The 21819-nt window shown below is 42.3% G+C and overlaps 1 protein-coding gene across 3 annotated transcripts; it reads left to right on the top strand.

Moving 5' to 3' along the window:
• Nucleotides 1-2417: 2417 nt before the first annotated feature.
• Nucleotides 2418-21666, top strand: LOC118417055 (T-box transcription factor TBX20-like). Of its 3 annotated transcripts, none has more exons than XM_035822413.1 (9): nt 2418-2768; nt 3371-3650; nt 9272-9545; nt 10872-11030; nt 13369-13445; nt 17918-18033; nt 18393-18753; nt 20397-20455; nt 20899-21666. In XM_035822413.1, the coding sequence occupies exons 1-7, from the start codon at nt 2642-2644 to the stop codon at nt 18746-18748; spliced, it is 1389 nt and encodes a 462-aa protein (XP_035678306.1). In that variant the 5' UTR covers nt 2418-2641; the 3' UTR covers nt 18749-18753; nt 20397-20455; nt 20899-21666. The 3 variants fall into 3 exon arrangements, with proteins under 3 accessions (XP_035678306.1, XP_035678305.1, XP_035678304.1); XM_035822412.1 differs by having other exon boundaries at nt 17894-18033; nt 18396-18753; XM_035822411.1 differs by having other exon boundaries at nt 2419-2768; nt 17894-18033.
• Nucleotides 21667-21819: the final 153 nt, after the last annotated feature.

Below are 21819 nucleotides of genomic sequence, written 5' to 3'. Positions count from 1 at the left end.
ATTATACGGTTGACTTGCTGTCTAATGTTCTTCTATTTCCCATCATGGCCACTTTGTGCGGTGGACATGTGTTTGTGCTAACCAGTCGAATCCCCTACTTGTGAAAGGACACTGTCAGATTCCCATGGTATCTCCCCAGGCATCGCCTAATGTAAACATAGGCACGCGCCCAACCCGAGGCCTAACGTAAACCCCCGTTTGTCACAATGCCCCCGGGGTCCCTGTACGGAACAGAAGAACGGTACTGCCGTATTTCTTTCTCAAGAGGGGACTAGCGCACTTCTGGTCACTGCCTTACTCCAGAACACGTACGGGTAGAACACCAGCCGATACTATGTGAAATATAAAATCTACACTAGCTCTCTTCGCTATTGACGGTGAATTGGGGTCTTTCCAGGTTACCGTTATGGCTCATTACTTTTCCATGGAACCCACAAAAGTAACGCATATTTCATACTTTTAAACGCTCTAATAGTAATAGTGCAAAGGTTGGTTAAACTTTTCTATAAAGCTCATCCTTCAAATGATACTCCATTCCAGTACCATTCTTTCCAAGCCTTCTCGTTGCCTCAACACCCCCCCCCCCCTACCCCGAAAAAAAATCTCGTCTATCAGTGTCTATAAGCCTCCCTCTGGCTGTGTGTTAGTTCCTTTGGCGCGCTTGACGTCACAGTCGTCAGTGGGCGCCCTTCCTCCGAGTCCTGGGCAGAAGTGGTGTGGAGAGACCGGCGTAAACTCCGACCGTAGGAGGCAGGGAGATACGGGATCAGGGGCGGAGCAACGACAGCTTTGGTCGGTCTCTCGCACGCTCGACACGTCGTTGCTAATCGCTTAATTTGTTTACTTTGACTGCCTGGGTTTATTTGCGTAGCGACTGTTGTGTAAACCGTGAAGGTAATAAACGCCGCTTGGCTGGCTGCCTGGGTGGGGAGAGAACAGGAAGGCGTGGTGACATTTGGTGGTGGGCCGGGTACCTGATTTATAACGTCAATGCCGAGAGACTTTTCATAAAGTCAGGCTTTAAATGGCGGACTTTTCAAAAACTCCGGCTTACGGGCCTTTTTTTTTACAAAGATTGGAGGAAAAATTGGGTGAATGAATAAAAGAGAAGGGGACAAGAAAAAGGAAAAAGGTTGAGGGCGCGCCCGGCTATAATTTGATGTAACCGCCTAGAACGCTCCAGGTCGGTTGTGATATTCTGAGTAAAATAATGAGTTGTCATCATTTGTACAGTAGTAGTAGCTCGAAGGGTTCTCTTGACAAACAATGGATATTTGACAGGAAAAAAAACAGATCTAGATGAAAATAATACACAGAAAATAGGTCCATGGTCAACAATCTGCACCGGAGAATACAAAAGTGGTTAATAGTATCAATTATACACTAGAAGTCGCACCTAGTGTAACATATCTTTTTGGAAATTCCATCTACATTTCTAATCTCCAGTGATTTACTTCTACCCAATGCTGACGACATGACAAGTGCAAAAATGCTTGTTTGCTTTAAGATTATTACTTTTGCGGTATCAAATATCAGCTACAAATGGAGCTTTTTACCAAATTTGATTCGAAAGGGGTTTAGACCTCCATGCTGGCGAGGCGTATCAGCATACCGCCCGTTCATTAAGGTATTACTGGATACAACATGTAGAGGTAAATCTAATTAGACGTGCATTGTTGGCCGTCAGCGTCACCACAGGGTGGTCTCGGGGGTGGGTCTGGCGATTCAGGCTGGGCGCGGCGGAGACAGGACAAGTGCGGGGCCCGGACACAGACAGGCCGGGGCCAGGCCACATCACACCGCGGCACACACCGCCCCACGGTCCGTCTGTGTTCTCCTGAGCCACCGCTAATCTACCACCGCCACACAGGAACGTTTCTGTTTGAATTGAATTCCAGCTACTGAGCTAGTCTAAGAAATTTGAAATAAGAGATGAAATGAAATACAATGTGCCACTTTTTAGTTTCAAACTTTTCTGTAATATTACTACCGGGGTCATTCAAATTAAAACGCTACAAATGTCTATTATTATGTCAAATGGTAGTGAAACATTCAAGTTTGCAAACAACTTCGAGTGTGCAGAACTCTTAAAGCGGTTATATACCTAATTGCACCTTTCAAGTGCTTGTTCCATTAAAACACCGCAAACGCATAGTTGATCAAAATTGAACACGGCCCAAATAAATAAAACGTCATTGACCGCTCGCCATAATGTATGCACCGCGAGGTTTCAGCACATCTTCCTTATAATTAGATTCGCTTGAAAAATACATATAAACATTTCCAGTCAACGTGGTGCGAGCGGAACTCAAGTCGCGGAAACGGACTGGCGCATTTGACGCAACCATTGAACGGGCGTGACGTTTTACGCGCTCATTGGTCAGCGTTGCACTTGTTGATAGCGATTACCCGACGCCCATCAAATTAATTGTGATCCAATTACAGCACCTCTGTGGAGTGAGACCCCTGTGTGCAACAAAACCCAGCCCGTGGCCTGCCTCGTCCTCACTGCTGCCCGTGACTGGAGTAAAGACTGACCCAAAACATACCAACTCAAACCTCGATCCATCGCACACCGAGATAGACCTCGTCCTCTCGGACTGTACACACTTCACCGTCGAGGTCTCACCAGTCTCTCGGTATGGAGTGCAATGCCTCGCCAAAGCCGCAACTGTCTTCACGCGCCAATGCGTTCTCGATCGCGGCGATCATGTCTTCGTCCTGCTCTACAAAGAAGGACAGTCCAGAACAAGCCATCAAGCCGCTAGGTAGGTTACTATTTCCCCCCACCCTTACCCGTCTGTGTTTCTGTGTCCGGGGCTACGGGCGCAGTCTGGTCCTGGTCCCCGTGAACTCTCACCCATGTATCAGGAGCAGACGACAGCTAAGGCGATCATAACGGACCTACTGCAATAGGTAGTGAAAGGTGCTTTCATGGGTCGTATGTATGAACGTATATGATTGACATATCGTTGTTCTAACCATGCTCCAAGTGTCATGTTATAGTAAAACAGTTGGTAGAATTTTTACAATGTAGCTGTGCTGACGTCCTGCTGTATAGGTGCATCAGTAAAAGGCGATTTTCATCCATCCCTACTATCCCATGACTTTCTATGTTTTGACAAGTTTACAATCTATGGGCTAGCTCCGTGGACAATCTGGATAAGCTATGGGTCAGTTAGGTCCAGTCCTTGGGCGGAGACTGCTCCGCCTCCGGCTGATTCGGCGTGGACATACGTATATTTTACACTGCATGCCCTCTGGCCTGGTTCAGGATAGAATGTCCAAACTCACAAGCTCACGGCCAGTGACTCAAGGCCATGAAGAAATAATGCAACTGTCTTCTTTCTTGTTTGTGTCGACATTACAGAGAACTTTGTAGAGAAGTCCGGTTGCGCACAGCCCCTGTGTGGGGAGGCTTCCTCCGCCGAGACCACCACAGACGGCGGGCGGGCAGGAAGGGAGAGTAGCGCCGCCGAGTCTCGACAGGAGTCAGCCAGCACAGAACCAGCGCCTTCCGACGGCTCCCACCTCCAGAACAAGGAGGGCAGTCCCGAGCTGAAAAACGTCCAATGCAAGCTAGAGTCCAAAGAACTGTGGGATAAATTCCACGAACTGGGCACGGAGATGATCATCACGAAGTCTGGAAGGTAAGCAGGACTCGCGGCGGGTGTCAGTCCGCTACTTACCGTCAGACATCGCGGGGAGGGCCCGGCAGAACCTGCGGGAAGGTTCAACCTGAAGTGTTACAGGCGTCTTTGTTGACAGTAGACACGCATGGTTGCCCTTAAGCGTGTGCGAAGGGAGAAACCCCAGAATGTCTGCGTGGGCTAGACATCATATCTAGTAGAACACACAACATTTCCAGCATGTTAATCATCTTAAGACAGCTTATAATCAATGACAAAACGTCTTCCATTCGGACATTGCAGAATGTCTTCTCTCATCTAGCTCTTTCTGGCTCGCCGCATAAAACATGCGGGCCAAAATTCAGCTGTTCTGCTCAGTCAGACAATATAATGAAGAAATATTTTCTTTAAATCCCTGTCAATTTTCCTGTAACAGTACATAACCCAAATAAGACATTTTCGGGGCGATGAAGTCCATGTTCACACTCTTGAGGGAGCACCAACACTGACCAACAGAAATATGGAATTGGTAGACGGTGGTCCAACAGTAGTCTTGCTTTACTACTTTGTGCTCTAACATCGCAATGTCTAGCCTCCTCTCGCCGGCGTAGCCTCGTCTTCTGCCGCCGCATATCGTAACAAATCTCCCCTGTAATGAAGGGAGACATTTTTACGTTCGGGAGGCAAGTCTTTTGGGACCCTTCGCTCCGCCATATTTCACACGAGATCGTGGGGGATTTCGATGCCGGCAGGCCCGTCATATAATTTCATTTTCTAATGCAAAGCCAGTTAATGTTTGTACAAAAGAAGGCGATTATCATACCTCTCGTTTATGAAATGAAAAGTGTCACCGTATCCGTGTACAAAGACGGCCGAACCTGCCGGACAAAAATGAGCTAAATGGCACAGTGGCCTCCCTAAAAGCGTTCTCTGTGGACTGCCATAGTTAGTATGTTTCTAAACTGTTCACAAAATGGTAGTTTTTCACGTAAAACGGTGTCAACGTTAACCACTAAAATGCCACTTTAATACGTACACATGCATGTAGACGTCCTTGCGCTGCATGCAGTAAAGTTGTAAATATACAATTTAGCTCTTCATCATCATGAAACAAATGGAAGGTGTCACAAGCAAGGGGACAACAAAACTGGAATTACGGCGAAAATCAGCGCTCGGTCTGAGGTTGATGGACAAGACTAGAGACTTTGATCCCCTGAACCCGCAAGGGAATCCGTCCCCGCATGGCACAGATTTGTGCTAATAGAAATACCTCGCTTCTGGGGTGGAGTATTCACTTGTTTTTCTCCCCATGTAGTTAGTTTGTTTATTTATTTGTCTTTAGCCAGATCAACAATTCCTTAGATTTCATCCCCGCTAATTCTACCTGTACTCCCTGGTTAAGTACTGTATCCGCGCGCCCGTCGCGTCTAATCTGTTCTTAACAATTTACGACCGACCCGTGCTGTATGATTTATTTCTCTCTCAGCTAGTGTAGAATGGGGTCTGGTTCGATCCTACCAAGTACCTGGCCGTTTCTGACAGAACTAGGCTAGCATATGATGTCGGGGTCCCATTGTATTGTTACTGTTATAGCGACTTCTACTTTTTTGCTACTACATTGTCCCGTCCAGGCTACGTTAGCCCACTGCGCCATTACGTTTTGGGCGGTTTAGTCGCTCAACAGGGAGAAACCATACTATAACTTTAGTATGTAGCGTTGATGTCAATTTGCTCATGTATGGAAAGACACAGTCATGGATAAAACGTTAACCCATGAGGTTAGTGATGATAAAGAAATGATGAAATATTGAGCTGCCTCCTTCACGGTGATTTAACTTTGACCAGGGAGTTTGCTTCTACTAAACATCATATAATGTTAAATCCATTCTGATGCCATATCGACAAGAAAATCTAAGTAACATATTTTTAAGATATGGCTAATCTAAAACGAATCTAGAGAGGAAGGAGAGGGGGTATAGTACTTCTAGCCCCCGGCAAGGGATAATAGCAGGGGCGACGTCTCCTGTGCACTTAGGGGTTTGGCTGGGTACAAGGGTAAAGTATGGGGTATTACCGTACGTATGGTCACCTCCTCAGGGATTTGTCCAGCCCGTATAAGTAGCCTCTGGTGAGTTGTAGTTGTGTCGAACTAAGATGGAAGTGGAATTCAGGGAATGAGAGTTTAGGTCTTCTTGATTCATGTCTACAAGCAAACTAATAGTATAACCTCTGGTTTGAGGTTTCATGAGAATCTGTTTGGTGCAGTTTTGCATGGTGAAGCAGCTTGTTTTTGGATTGCACCAGCACGGAAATTTATAACATGCCGTCTATCTTAAGAGATTGTGTTGTAAAATGTGCCGTAATTGTTGATAAAAGTGAGTCGAATGGTATAATTCATAAACGTCTGATAGCTTCCATTGTGGTATAATAGTGGTCATCGCAGACTTGACGGGCGATTAACTTCCCATCCAAAAGGTTGTAGATCGGTTAGGTACTACTGGTGATACTAGCACATTTAAGTATGTTTCTTACCATGCTTTTGACAGCGTCTTGTTGTGGCTATTGTTTTTTCAGTCTTTAAAAGGTTAAATATAAAAGAAAATATTCTGTACGTAAACATTTACCAAAGAGATGGATATATGTCTCACAATGTGATGTTCAGGACCTGCGGATTTCCTTACTAGTTCTGTGAAAGGAGACTATACAATGCATCCATGGCCGTGATTAAAACAGAGAAAGCGATTTTAGCTAACATGAGCTATAGAATCGTACAGGTCAATGTGCGAGTGAAACCGTGGCTTCGACGACCATATGTCTGCCATGTACTGGCACCAGACTTTAAACTAAGGCCATGTATACATACCTACAGCAGTAGCTATAGCAATCGGTACGCAGGGTATTTGTGGAAACTAAGTTAGAAATTTCATTTCCTCTTTATTACCGAAACGGTTTACCCTAATCGCTGGAAACAACACTCATTCAATTTCGCCCGTAACACAGGTCATTACGTATATGTCCGTACTCAATACAGTGTTGCTTTTATGAAGTAGGAAGCATTTCTCTGGGTCAATTTTGTTGTTGCCCAGCAGAAGACATTCTTTGTATACTCTTATTTCTTAACACATACATAAATTTATTTGAAGATACATTCTACGCATACTACATGTACTACAATTGGGCAGACATTTTACGAAAATGCCGTTGTCACAATTCGCATGCTGAGGTCACATTGATTGTATTGTCGAAATGTATACGGTTTTGTCTGGTTTATCTGCCATTAAAGAAGAGTTAAACTTCACTCCACATATCATGCGTAGGTCGAGCCATTTTCATTAAATCTGGAGGTTGTGAAATATTAGAGATAGATCCCGGTAGTGATCTTCCTTCGTGGTAAACCAAGGCACATGACTATTGTTTTCCACGAAATGACACGCTTTGTCAGGCCGACTGTGCCGCGGTCACGACTTACCCCGGGCTCCGAATGCACAAAGGGAAGATAAAGCATAACATAAATGGCACAATTATAGTGTCTAAAACAATTTTATTCTTCTTCAGCACATATGCGTGTTCGATATGAAGCGGAAATGCTATTTAGCTATATAAAATGTGGTTATGAAGATGCTACAGTAGCCAGCGCCATCTTACAACGGATGATATAGATGTGAAGCACCACTGATGTTTTGCGATCAAATATACGATGGCCTCAGATCAGTATACTGGAGTTATGCGTGTATTTTTATATCTAAAGATGTACCGAGGGTAAACCACTTCAACGTATATAAAATATCTGCTTTTTATTCGGCTAGCAGGTAAACGAATCGAATATCATGTGGGCACAGTGTCTCACTGGCCTACAAAACAACAGGGACAAAAATTGGTTGACTATCCGTCCATCAAAAAACCATGATGGTCACTGGAAAAATCAATATTTCTAGGAAATGTTAGCCTAAAAACGATTGTTTGGTATAGACTCGTAATCTTGTAATTGTTTTATTTATCACGTTCACGGTCAATAGTTATGTTTCGCCGCTTGGAGGCAAATTCTTCTCATCTGCGCAGGAAACGCCGATCGGCAGAAAGCCAACGCGTCCTTCAAGAATAATCTCAGCTTATATACATACAAAGGTCAAATGAAGCATGGAATATTTCGTGAGATATTAAATCGAATGAACGAAGAAATCTAAACTCAGGGTATAATTTTGGAGTCCAAACCATCTAGATTTGCGGGAATAGATGTTTGGGGCTGCTACCAAAAAGGAAAGAAAAATGGTCGTCTGTACCGGTAACATCAAAATGTCCTTATTCATGCTTGTTACCAAAGGGGGCTGTGATATCTTTTTTCTTGTTTCCTTGCCAATCTTGCCAAAAATGTATTTCCCATTTTTTCATAAGTAAGCATTATTCTTTGTGCACTTTGATCTTGCATGTATACCGCTTCCAACAAACTCACAGCTTACACAGCCTTATATAAACCCTAAAGTGGCAAATAGAAAATGACATTACGTCTAGGAATAGATGTTCAGATTTTTTCTCCGTATCCACGGCAAAATCTTGCCGCCTTACAGGTCGATCTTACCGCCCGGCAAATGTGCTGACATTTAAGAGCCTTACAAATACGGACGAACCAAAATGTCTTAAACCTCACTCGGTGCTTCCTATTGACTCATAACATTTAGGTTAAAGGTAATTTAGAGATTATTTCGACTGAAGATCCGGATGAAATGACAGCGAGCACAGCAAATCTCACAGCCCGAAGAATCCCCAGCGAAAGGTCACCCTAGAATACCGTGCTTTCTTCTGGCGAGCAGCGCTCTGTATAAATGCCTGTTTTCATCTTAGCTGGAAAATAAACTCAACTAAACCCTCTTGCTACCTGTAGAAGTGCCGAGAAACACATTAGTTACTTGGATGTTAGAGGCCATGGTCAAGTGTTGGTCACACCAGAATGGTCATGACTAAGAATGTCCAAAGAAACTTGATCATCAAACATAATGTCGAGGTACTGATGGTGAAGACAATTCATTTCTTTTTACCTTGTACATACTGTCATGAAATTAGCCAGTTCAATCAAGTACTTGAAAATGTGACACAGCGATTCTACTGACTGTTCCTGAAAGTTTGGACAATAGATAAACTCCGTTTAATGATGTCCTGCGTTCTGCGAGGGGGGAACCTGTATACTCCATGTATTAGATTTACAGTGTCATTTTTTCCCTATGATGATAATTTCCTATAGAAAAAAATAAAGAATATTGTTTATGAATTGGCTATTGCATTTAATTTTTAAATGCTTACTGGATACGCATCGGATCAATTCGAAGTTTCTGACTGGACATACCAACATGGCACAGAGCATGTTAGATGTGGAATCAGAAGAGGCACATATAGCGTATGTCGAAGCGGTCATATTCGTCGTAGGCCGTCGTACGATTTTGATGTCTTAGAAGTTCCATGCAGGGTGTAACAAAAACAGCCACCGACAAGACAGCCCTTTTCCGTAACAAGACAGATAAATTTTGAACGGACGCATGCACGACTATCCTTAGAAGATCACTCAATTTGCGATCGTACGACGCTCGCACGACGAATGTGACCGGGCCCTTTGTCAGAAATCATCATGTTATTGTTTTTTGTGTAAACAGGAGGATGTTCCCGACTATCAGGGTGTCGTTCTCCGGGGTGGACCCAGACGCCAAGTACATCGTGTTGATGGACATCATCCCCGTGGACAACAAGCGGTACCGGTACGCCTACCACCGGTCCTCCTGGCTGGTGGCGGGGAAGGCCGACCCGCCGCAGCCCGCCCGACTCTACGTCCACCCGGACTCCCCCTTCACGGGCGAGCAGCTCCAGAAACAGATAGTCTCCTTCGAGAAGCTCAAACTCACCAACAATGAGTTGGACCAACACGGCCATGTGAGTACACTTCACGGGGTACTCCCGTCTGTCCGAATCTGTCACCGAATGTAGGAGTCATTTTCGGCTCGTTATATAGATAGAAGATGCAATCACGGCGTTTCTGATAACCATCGTGTCCGCCCGGGGTCATGGCATTTACCTTTCCTCACAACAAAGCTGCCTCTCTGTTGCCAAAGAACCGGAGCTCAGACAAGATAGTGGGATACGAGTTATTTTAGTCTTTTGGACTATGGCATGTGTTGTTACCTTTGCCAAGAAGCTTATTTTTATTAAATATTTACAATGTATCAGGTTTATGACTAGCTCTTATGTATTGTTAGGTATGGTCTTTGTGCATGATGCATTTTTGTGCGTTATTTATTGCTGGAAATTCCAAAAATAAAAGAATTATTTACGAAAAAAGGTAGTGGAAAACGTCGTCGACAGTGTAAGGTATGATCGTTGAAGGTTTCCAACACAATAAATGCTAAACGGTGTCGGTAGTTTATTTTATGTGGCATATGTTTCGTGGGCATTCAATTCCTTTTGTTTAATTTGACAAATAACCGATCATTTAACTTTACTTTTGCATTTCATTTTTGATACATGTTCACAAAGGCTCTGTCAGTTTTTGCCGTGAAACGTATTCATTTCCATATACGTTTTACAAGATCTGAGCGTCATTTCTTCATTATTAGTTATCATTCTTCATTACTAGTTATCATTCTTCATTATGACTTTCCCTACTGAAAACAACACTCATGAGATCCGCCGGGAAACAGACGCAGCGCCTTGAACCTTGTATAGACTCGCAATATCATATTAGGACTGGGAAGAGTTGTATTGACTTATTTCCTCAATAGTCAAGACATACTACTGTATTCAGAATAAAAGGGTACTCGCAAAAGATATTGCTGTGGTGATTACATTAAGCTTTTGCTAAGTGGTGACAAATTTTCTGGGCTTGAAACGTTATTTTCCGAACGAAATGACAAACTCTTTCCAGCCTTTCCTCTTAGAATAACTCTGCATGCTAAAGATAATGTTCCCATGGACAACATTAAACTCTTTTTGATCATAAAAAAATACAGAGATATTGTAAGTTTCATTGTGTATATTTTGAATGTTTTTTTAACTGTTTCGGTTAACGAATATATGAGAAAATACTTTATACCGACCCAAGTTTGTCTTCCCGAACTGCACAAATAAAACGCTATGCGTTTACCTTATTCAATACTGGTATTTACTTATACTGTTATGCTAAAAGCACAGCTATCATAATTGAATTAAGCAGCTCATATTCATAATAAACTCTCCAGTTTCTCTGTTGCTTTCCCCAAACAGATAATCTTGAACTCGATGCACCGGTACCAGCCTCGCGTGCACATTATAAAGAAGAAGGAACACACGGCGTCTCTTCTCAACCTCAACTCAGAGGAGTTCAAGACATTCGTCTTCCAAGAGTGCATGTTCACAGCCGTTACCGCCTACCAAAACCAACTGGTAAGTGCAGAACATTCGCATCATTCCATTTTCTGTGTTTTTCTTCTTCTTTGATATCCTTGCGTTCGTGCCGTTTTCTTGATATATTAATTGTGTCTTTCTCTTTACCTGTATCTGAGTCAAAGAATGTACACTACTTATGACTAAAAAACAAACATGAAAAAAATGATCACAACATTTTCTTTATAGTTCGCTACATGTATTAGATTGAAAGTCATTTCAGTGACACATTTGTGCTACTTTGTCTTAACACCTGTGCTATTTCGGGGTACGTGAAATTGCAGATTTCGCAGCGGAAAAGAACTATAGTATTGTTGGAAATTGCTATTTCGTCGCGAACACCCGGCGCTGGTGATTGTAAGCTTTGACAAACGTAACAGTTACCGAAGAGAACTGTAGAAGAAAACGCAATTAGTGTAATGTTTCTTAGGTGCATTTCTTACCACCTATAAGTATGTCTTGTATTGCTGTTTTCGTCCTTGTAATCATTTTGAGATACTGTATCCCATTGAATGATTGTCGTCTTCTTAAGATACCTCACAAACAACATTTCTTCAGACATTTTGTACCACCCAACACGAAGATATGATACATCTAGAATTACCACCGTTTGTTCATCAAATTTACCAATTTGAAAATCGATGATAAAACGAATGTCCGTCAAACGGCTCAGATGAAAGTGTGTTCGGCCGCATCTAGTAGCGCGCACTGATTTTATCCCGAATTCGTCGCGCTTAAGGTTTTCTTCTGCCAAAAAATAATACCTACATAACCAAATTTAGTTATGCTGGAGTCTTTTTCCATTGTATCGTATATAGGAAAATACAGTATCCACCTGGAAATAAAGACCGCAAAATGAACATAAGATGTCGCATTCCTTGTCAACAAAGTACACATGTTATCTATCGTTGTTGGAAACAATTGTTTGAAAATGAAACCATACGGAAGAACGTTTTATTCAATCAAACGTCGGAGACAAATGTAGAAAATGTGGTTGAGTCCTAGCTTTCTCGGCGAGCGGTCCACCCCACGCGTGGCCTTCAGAACTCCGCTGACTTATGTCCTGGACCGGCGCTGCTCATTGATTCGATTATCTACCGTTTATGAATTATGGACGTCTCTGATCCTAAAGAGGCCATCATTTTCCCGTTATTACCACTACGGCGTTACACTGTATAAATCATGAGGCTACCGGGCCGCTAGGAGGGCAGCACGCATTGTCAGTAGCGCTGGCGGCGCTCGTGCAAGGCGCAACTGTCTCAATTAGATGTACTGTTGGAAAGCGGAACTTCTCTTTAGTGCATTGTTAATTTTTCGCTTGAAATCTATATTTTCAATCAACTGGAAATGTGAGAAAAAGATAGAAAATTTACATTTCTCTCTTTGTTCGGTACGAATGAAACTAGCGTAGTTGACGCTAAAGCTCAATCTCCAAAAAAACAACTTGCTAGGGAACAAAGGCTTTGTGCTGATATATTTGCAGAGGAACTGGAGAGGTTTTGGTGTAATATCAGGTGCGCACGAGGCCCGGAGAATATCCATTTTGCACAAACAGCCAGCTTTTCCCTGATTAACCCTCTTCTCACGTTACCAGCCGACGTTCTTTCGTGGAATATTTTACCTGTTCGTGCACCAATTCAATTTCGCGTCACGTTCTACACTTATGTCTCCTTTTCTGTACTCTTTAGCTTGTACCTCGAATTGTTCACTTTTTTTACTTTTCTTTATTCTATAATATTCCTTGATACACATCTTGATACTCACAGCTTTCAAAGTTTTGATACCAGTTCAGGATTCTTAGAAAATATTCCAAAGGTTTACAAAGACACAAAGGAAACGAAATTTAACGCAAATTAAGTCCACATGTGTATTTATCAACCTTAATGATTTTCTAACCCTTTTGTCTGTTAATTTTTTACATTAAACCTTTCGATGGTCACAAGAACGACAAGACTGCGTCGAGGCTTGAAGTTATCTTCGCAATGGAAAACGGGATATCTTTAAAAAAATCACGTTTAACTGACGACAGCGTATTGTATTAAATCAAATTAATTCAAACTCAACAGGAACTTTATATGTAAATTTGTCTCTGGTATGTAACATTTGTCCCAACTGTTGAAATGGTCGGGAAAGTATGTTTTCTATTTTCAACATAATCAAATTCAGTCCAAGCGGACAGTCGGCGAAGGTTATTTTCCATTTACGGCAATCTTTCGCTTCATATCTATCGGTTTTCTTGTCTCCATAAATATCATTCTTATAATATATTACGTTGTCTGATTTTTATGATATTGTCGTACTGCTTTTTGTGACGGATGTCTGACTCTCTTACTTTCAGATCACAAAGCTAAAGATCGACAGCAACCCATTCGCCAAGGGGTTCCGAGACTCGTCTCGACTCACCGACATAGAAAGGTTCGTCATGTGTCATTTCTACAATGTCAACACCATTTACCTGATAAAACTATCTAGACAATATTTTTGTTTTGTGGATTTTGGTTTGTCAATCGTATTTTTCGTGATATTTTGGCGTTCACAGAATAAAACAACAGTGTGTAAACAAAATACACTTAGGTGTTTATGCATATTGGAATCATACAGGTATGTACAAATAAAGATATACTGTCCCGTAATTTTTCCTTGCTATTCAACTTTTCAATTACGGATGCTTCTAAGATTGACAATTGAATATTGCATTAAGAATCGTCCCCAAGGATCCATATAGCTGTCACCATCCTACACTGATAATTGTGGACATTCTCCTTGCTTCTGCGTGTTTTGTTTATTTCTGAGCTGTCCACCAATCGCTCCTCACGCCCCATAAATCCACGGACATTCCCGATGTGTTCCGTACCTAACGAACTGTTAATGTTTCCACCGCGAGTGACGGACGCCGAGTGCTGATGGTGGGGAATGTTGGTGCTCTGTGTGAGCTCAGTGAATCACATTTCTAGGAGAACTGCTCGTATAATCAGTGCCTATCTGGGCATTAATCTAAGGGGAAATTGCTGATGATGTGATGGGTCGGACCTAAATGTGGTATGCTCGGAACGTAATGTGAAAAGCAGAACACACAGTCGTTCTTCTTATAGCCTTGCTTGTGGAAACTTAAGTCTGAGAATTGGAACAGACAGAAGCGTCCTGTCTGTCATTGTACCTGACGTTTTTTGGTGCCGAAGTCATTCCCCGTAAGCCCCGTTTTCATTCCGAATGTTGTTTTGATACAAATAAAAGTTGGGAGGCTTCCACGGCCGAGTGGCGAGCGGGTCAAGAGAAGCAGATGTCAGAAAATGGAGCATGAAGTCTTCCCCCTCACTTCTGGCGCAATCTGCGTTTTGACGTTGATTTACGTCCCTTATCGGTCATGTTGAGCTGGAAATGCCCCATTTACGTTCCTTTGCTATCGCCTAGATAAAGTTGTTTCCTTGGCTTGTCATTTTGAAGCGGTAGGCCGTGGTTTGAGATGTCGGCCTCCCACCCGGGTACTGTACCTCACACGTGCGTGGTTCCGTTCTTACCCCACCATGACACCCCTGTATTTCACCACTTACACCAAACAATTTAGAACGAGCGTTACTGACGTTTTCCACAGCTCCTGACCCCGCCGTTCAACACGCACCAACTGTGGACATATTTTCCTCATGTGACGAAAGTTGCTCTTGTCAGGACCCCGTTTTCACCGCAACAGACATCGCGGTTGCTCCCCATATATAATAACAGGCTACTTTTAGAACTCTTCTTCAAGCCGTCTTCACACATCTTCACATTTGGTTACCACCCTTAACCAAGAGACGCCACGAAACGTCGACGAAAGCTCTTTGACTGCCATTTATCGTCCAAAGGCCAATGGTTCTAAAAAACTCGAAGGGTAATGTTCCAACTGGTTCCATTTGTTTCAAAACTGGCCAAACAAACCAGTTCCTTTTTTCGGTTCACGTACGTCTAGATGTTTGTTTTCGTTTAAATTGTGTATTTGAATCAACTTGTAACGAAGAAAACTGAATATGTCATTTTAAATATTGCATTACACATAAGGGGGAAATTAAGCTTAGCTACAAGTACAACCTGTACGGTTTTATTTATTTTTTGTTAAATTGAAATCCTCGACAAAGGAACTTTCTCAAGACGACACTGACACTAAGGAATCCGGAGGAGTCTTGACGATGTCGGGATGTCTGGGCATGGAGCACTTTGTCGTGTTTGCAAACACTGCCGACATCTTGACCGTCTCTGCCACCGTTGGTATTCATTTATTGTAGCCGTAACAACCTAGCTTTCCGCGATTCTGATTTCTGTTGAAAAATTACCATATGGTTCATTTCGGCTGCTACGGTGCTGTTCTACATTTCGCTTTACGCAGCCATTTTACTTAGAAAATGATTTCCAGCTTATGTTCTTTTTATATACACGTTTTACTTCAACGTTCCCATGCATGTCAACATGTACAGCTGTATCTAGTGAAATGTTTTGCTGAAGTTTTGACGGTTGTAGGGGTAACGTTCCTCTCACTTCCATCCAGTCAACCAGAACCACAAAAAAAAGGATCCCGGCGCGCCGGCATTTCGACCCCACATTTCTCACAACACACAAGTTTTGATTTCTTTCTGACCCTTAACATTCCTCACTCCTCCTCAAATGTTGGTGCCTGGAGAGTTTAAGTCATCGCGGCGGAGGCTGTAATCGGAACATCTCGGGAGCGTTGTTCCGAGAGTTTTTCTGCCTCTCGATCTCCCAGCGCGCGGAGAGAGTTTTCGCTTTAGGTCGAGATTAAACAACACAATCTCCACACAACTGATATCGCAGCAGAAGGAATGTAAACACGACCGGGAGCCGATGAAATCGGACAGGCTTGGGAAGTGTTACATTATACCAACCACCATGTATCGAACTACCTTGCCAATTATGTCACCATGTTGGTGCGCTAACAGACAGAGAAGGCATGGCGCCTGGCCGGGCCACTGAGCCGGGCGGTACGGGGTGGAAAAAACGGGCAGCCGCGCTCACCGAGTACCGAATAAAGTAGCGTTTCTCCCAATTGTTATCGTTCACCGGTACTCTTAAAAGAACGTTTTGCTTCAAGCTATTAAACAGCTATATTCTTCATATTTGACCACCGATGATTATCACAATTTACCAAATATCTTTTCCACAAATTATTTTTTTTTCGCGAGAAAACCACTTGCTCTTTTCTTCACAAGAAAAAACGTAGATCTGAGTTGTATCACCGCAGAGCCCCGAAACTCTTCCCCTGTTAGAACTCATTGATTCAAATATGATTAATAACTGAATATTGAGAAATTATCCCTGCTAATGAAGACATAGTTCTTCAGACCACACCCTATCCGCCGGTCCATCTGACCTAACCAAGTAGAGAGGAAACCGTGGCCGTGGGAACACACGCTCCAGGTCGTGCTTTTGTCATCGCGTTCGGGCCCCGCTAGACACCCAGACTCAACTGTTAATTTATACCGCATAGAACTGTTGAAAGTCCGGACTTTTCGGGGAATGTAGAGTGTGGATGTGGGAGAGAGACGGGAACCTGCTGGAGTCACGGCTCTGGGGCGCGGGTTGGCCACAGGTTTGCCCCGGGTCGTCCGATACAACTCAACACCATTGTCAAATCAATAAACTGGAAGCGAGGCGTCTTTGGAATTTCTAGTTTAGTACTTCTTATAGTATTATCCGCTACTTTTCTTTGATTCTATCCAAGCCATAGAAATACATTTGGCAGTTTTTTTTTTCTAGTTTCTGTGTTTGGTACTTCTCTTATAGTATTATGTGCTACTTTTCTTTGATTCCCTCCAAACCATAGAAATACATTTGGCAGCTGTTTCATTTCTATTGTCTGTGTTTAGTACTTCTCTTATAGTATTATGCGCTACTTTTCTTTGATTCCACCCAAGCCATAGAAGTACATTTGGCAGTTGTTTCTTTTCTATTCTCTGTGTTTAAGATTTCTCTTCAGTATGTAGCTTTTCTACCTATAATATAGGGACACCATAATGCGATTTCTCTCTGCAAATATTTTCACATTGTTGTATATTATATTGTTCTTGACTTGATAAAATTCATCGGTACTATGCAAAATGATAATTTCGGTGCCAAATCCATTCATAGTATTTTCCTAAAATCGTTGTTATTTTTCCTCAATATCGTAAAACTACACAGAAATGTTGATACTTTCTCCAGGGTGTTTGCAAACATTGGCAACAGGCTAAAATAGGCTGATATCATTACCATCCCCCGTGTTTTTTACGTAGATGTTATCAAGGTAGCAATGAAACTACCCCGAAAACGCTGTATGTTTGAGTTACAAGAATGATGTATGAAAGAGAAACTTGGGTTTCAGATTATAAATGTTTGAGTGCCAAACTCTTTGGTGAAGAGTGCGTATGCATGGCGGGAATTTAGCCGCTGTGTGTTTTCTGTTAGTGATCAATGAAGCTACGTTTAGATGTATATATTCTATGTTTCTTCATTCATTCTATTCATTTATGGGACTTTAATTTGTTGTATACTTGATATAAAGTGGAAGCGGTGTCTCTATTAATGTATTGTGAAGCAAATGTGATTCAGATTTCCATAAGCGCACACATCTAACCATAAGTACAATGTGCGCACATGTGATAGGGTTTACATTTAACACGTGTTTCAGGATGATTGCTGACAAAATTACATCTAAAACGTTCCCTTGTTCATGGTATTTCATTCACATTTATTCAAAATATGAAATCGCATTGATCGGGACGTTATACAAATTACTCTTAAAGAAAATTTAGATTTTTTTAACGAGTTTGCCGACTTTTCCCCGTTTGTTGATGCCACCGCTTCCACGTGTATAAACCGTCTGTGCCTCCCGACAGTGACCTTTCTTGGCGTGCCTGCAGGGAGAGTGTGGAGACCATGCTGAAGGAACACCGGTACGCCCGCTCACCCATCCGGGCATACGCCGAGGAGGAACCGCCCAGGAAAAGCCCGCGTCTGTCCAGCTCCTCATCCTCCGGTAAGAACCGCCTTGATAGTCCGTTACACCCTTAGAACATGCTCTTTAAGACGCCCGTCTTACTACTTTATTGGTGGATTTAGAGCGTCTTAGAAGGCCCGTGCAGACTTGGCGCCATGCCGGTGCGGGAGGCGTATAAAGGACTGGTTCATACAGAGCGTTAGGAAGGAAATCCTGCAATCTTACTTAAGACCTGCACCTGCGTAAAAAAACACTTGTATTGTATTTTGTATCGAAAAGATGTAATTGCAGTTACAGGAAGAATACTGTTCTCACAGGATGTATTGTTCATCACATGAAAACTTATTTTTTTCTCGTTTATATGTGAAATGAGTTCTACACCATCTTGTTTTCCCCAGAAGGTGGCCTGACGTCTCCCAGCACGTCAGTTGGAGGATGGCCCTCTCCCTCCTTCACCCCGTTACCTCACTACCCTCACTCCTCTCACCCCATTCCCATCACACCCCATCCCATCAACCCCTCTGTTACAGCCACCACATCTAGCCTGACCTCCCCACTCCCACACCCTCTGCCCCACACCCTGGGGTTCGGGGCCCTGGGTATACCGGGCTTGCCGCATCCATCCTCAGCTCTCCCCGCCCCCATCCCCATGTTGTCCGCCCCCTCCCCTTTCCACCCCCTCCACATACAGAGGTACCCGTACTTCCCGCAGACGGCCTACTCCTCCGTCCACACACTCAGGCATTATGTATAGTCAAGGTACTAAACTTTCCTTCTTCTCTCCCCTACTATTAATGACTAGATATAAACAATGTGCCAAAGTCAGTGATCACATATGCTATGGGACAAGAATAAGTGCTGATACTGTCAACCTAATGGCTTAACAAATGTACAAGAATACAAAATAATTGATCAAAGCATATTGAACAGGTGTGCATTGGGTGTGCATACAATTTAGGTAACCAGTAACTGAAACAGTCACGAGCAAAGGCAACACAGCATAAAGCTGGTTCTTTTGATTGCATATCAATCTGTGGAATTCTGAGCATACGCTATATAATCTGCATGCTTTAGCACGCATCACTGCAATGCTGTGAAATCAGGGTAACTTATCGTCAATATCAACATTTGATGGAGGGCATGACCCGTTGATTTACAACCATCCATCAATTCCAAATAATTTGTTCATGTTCATTTTCTCACGACACCTAAATTTGCTTGGCTTAAACTATTTGGAATTACACTCTAATTAATGTTCGGAAAAGCTACCATATATTTCTGAGGATATCACTACAGAACATCTCCCAAAACATTTGTACAGGTCTAATTGCTGGCAGTGTTTTTACAACGCTGGCTGAGACGGAGTGACAGTTTTGTTGTATTGTTAGACATTTAGGATGATTGATGCGGTAGTGTCAATTTGTGAAGCGTTTTACGGCCCAGCGTGTCGCTGGTACGGGCTGTGACACCTATCAAACTTTACAATCACCGGGGCAAAAGTGTAATGAGTTTTACCTTTTAGTCTCTTTTTTATGACTTTGTCGTAAAATATCATTACGGACATGAAATCGGCATTATCTGTCTGTGCCTAAATGCTATTCAGAGTTACAATTTGGGGCTGAAACATCTGACAGCTTAACCGTCAAAACCCCCATTTCAGTTTTACTCGTTAAGAATGGTCCGACGTAGACAGAAACCGCCACTTGTATTCTACAGCTAGGCAAGAATCTGTTATGTCAAGGTCATTGCCTTTTTGTGGCCTTTGTCAAGTTCCAAAGGTCACTAGAAAAATAGTAGAAATTGGCCAAATAGACAGATGGCATGCTAGGGGAGTTGGCCGGTAGAGGACTTAAGTTTGCGCCAAGTTGCCATAGTACTAGGTCGCAAATTGTACTTCTCGGCCGGCCAATTCCTCTGGCATGATATCTGTCTATTGGACCAATTTCTATTATTTTTCCAGTGACCTGTGGTGCCTGGTAGTGGCGAACCCTTTTACACGAAAAGTTGCAATAAATCTGATGGTAACAATTTGTGAAAACCGCGTTCATTTGATTCACAAAGGACAACTGTTTAGCACAGTGGTGTCTGTCCTTAGTGCTGAAATAACATCTTTGAGATACGGTTCATTTGAGTCCGCGCGAAAGATTCTGATACTCAGTACTATACAATGAGGCCTTTTTATGCAAAGAATTTGCAAACGAATGCTTAAGAAAGGATAGTAAAAGGGTCGAAATTCCCGAATTTACGGATAAAACGGGTTTACCTGTTTTTTATAGCCGAGTGCCAAACATTTGTTAAAATGAGCAGAAAAAAACACGTGGAACTGTAGAAACATTTCAGTATTAAATGTTGCTCGCTTGAATTAGTTCCTTACTAACCAGAGGACGTATTTTTTGTTACAGAAGAACGCGAGACCAGGTGGTGCCATTGTATAGCCGCGGCACAGGAGAGTCTCATCTAGGTAGGGGGAAAATCTTTTCTTTAAGGTGGTATCTCACTACGCTTGGGGCACCGGTGCGGCACTGCGGGGTTCGTTCACTGCGGCACTCTTGTGTTATTTTTTTTTTAGAATTTAGATATTGCATAGATATGACTTAGAAGAAAACAAAATACACAAGATGTAAGAAATTTCGTTCTTTATCTCTGAAATTCGTTATCTTTCGAACCCGGCAGTGCCGCGCCGGTGGCCCAGGTGCAGTGAGATAACAATTAGTCTTAGTTTGCTGGCTGTGATACAAATATAATCTAGAACAATTTAAGGCAATTGTTTTTATTCTTAATCATTTTTCAATTACAATTCGTACTTTTATTTTGGCTGTTTCTACCTTTGTTGCAAATATAATGATCTTGAACCAAGATATGTTTTAAATTTTTAATCATTTTTCTTTATCTACTTTGTTGCAGGCACCAGCAAGACGCACCACACATTCCCCTGATGCCCAACTGTAGAAAAAAAAAGAATTTACCTGATGCTGTACAGTATCAAATATCCTGTAGCATATTTGTATTACCAAGATTATTTATATGTAAAACTGAGAAAGAGCACTGGTGCCAAATAAGTTATTGTTTTTGATGTCACGTGGTCAGCAGGGTATCTCATTGGTTGATAGTAAAAGTCAGTTAAAGTGTTGTACATTGTATAAAGTATATTGTGAAGAGAGGAAAAAATAGCAGGATGATAGGTCGAATGGTGTTTAAATGCTTGTGTTTTTTTTTACAACAGATTAAGATTAGATAAGGATTTCATAGCGAGGTATCTTTACAAGGGCACGCAAAGAAGATCATTATTTAGCTTTCTTGAGTAGTTTTGACCAGGAAAAATCAAGAGAATCTATGTCAGGTAACACGTTGAAGACTCTGAACGTTTGGCTAAGTTTGGTAACGCGCAAGCACCACTAGATATCGACTGTTTTGTAAGTCTGCCTATCAGATAAATATTGTATGGTCATAGAACGTATTTCTTTCTTTCCTTTACATGCTTTTAAGATAGATATGGCATTCCGTCGTTTCCAAATATGAAGAAAAACGTCGTGCTAGAGACTTGTACAGCTGCTGCATATAGTAATTCCTTACAAAAAATGATTATTGACAAAATTGTACAGAGATTATAACAATGTTCAACACACAAGTAAGAATGATATCTTGTATGTGCAATAAATAATCATCAGTGTATTTGCGTCCGTCGATTCAGTCCATCTGTGCTACGAAGCAGACTTTACATCGTATCTGTTAATATTTAGTATAAAAAAACAGAAATGTACGCGTTAATATTCTCAAAGAGATATATGTAGCACATATTCGCCACGAAATACAGATGTAGGCACG

Source organism: Branchiostoma floridae, chromosome 6, assembly GCF_000003815.2.
Source record: "Branchiostoma floridae strain S238N-H82 chromosome 6, Bfl_VNyyK, whole genome shotgun sequence".
Lineage (NCBI taxonomy): Eukaryota > Metazoa > Chordata > Leptocardii > Amphioxiformes > Branchiostomatidae > Branchiostoma > Branchiostoma floridae.
Note: the sequence above shows the minus strand (reverse complement) of the source record. Positions and strands in the feature narration are given on the sequence as shown.

What these genes read in the sequence shown, in the direction of transcription:
- LOC118417055 (XM_035822411.1), top strand. Translation starts at nt 2,642, where the DNA reads ATGGAGTGCAATGCCTCGCCAAAGCCGCAACTGTCTTCACGCGCCAAT. An exon ending in ATCATCACGAAGTCTGGAAG is followed by an intron (nt 3,651 to 9,271) that starts GTAAGCAGGACT and finishes TTGTGTAAACAG; the next exon opens with GAGGATGTTCCCGACTATCA. An exon ending in AGTTGGACCAACACGGCCAT is followed by an intron (nt 9,546 to 10,871) that starts GTGAGTACACTT and finishes TTCCCCAAACAG; the next exon opens with ATAATCTTGAACTCGATGCA.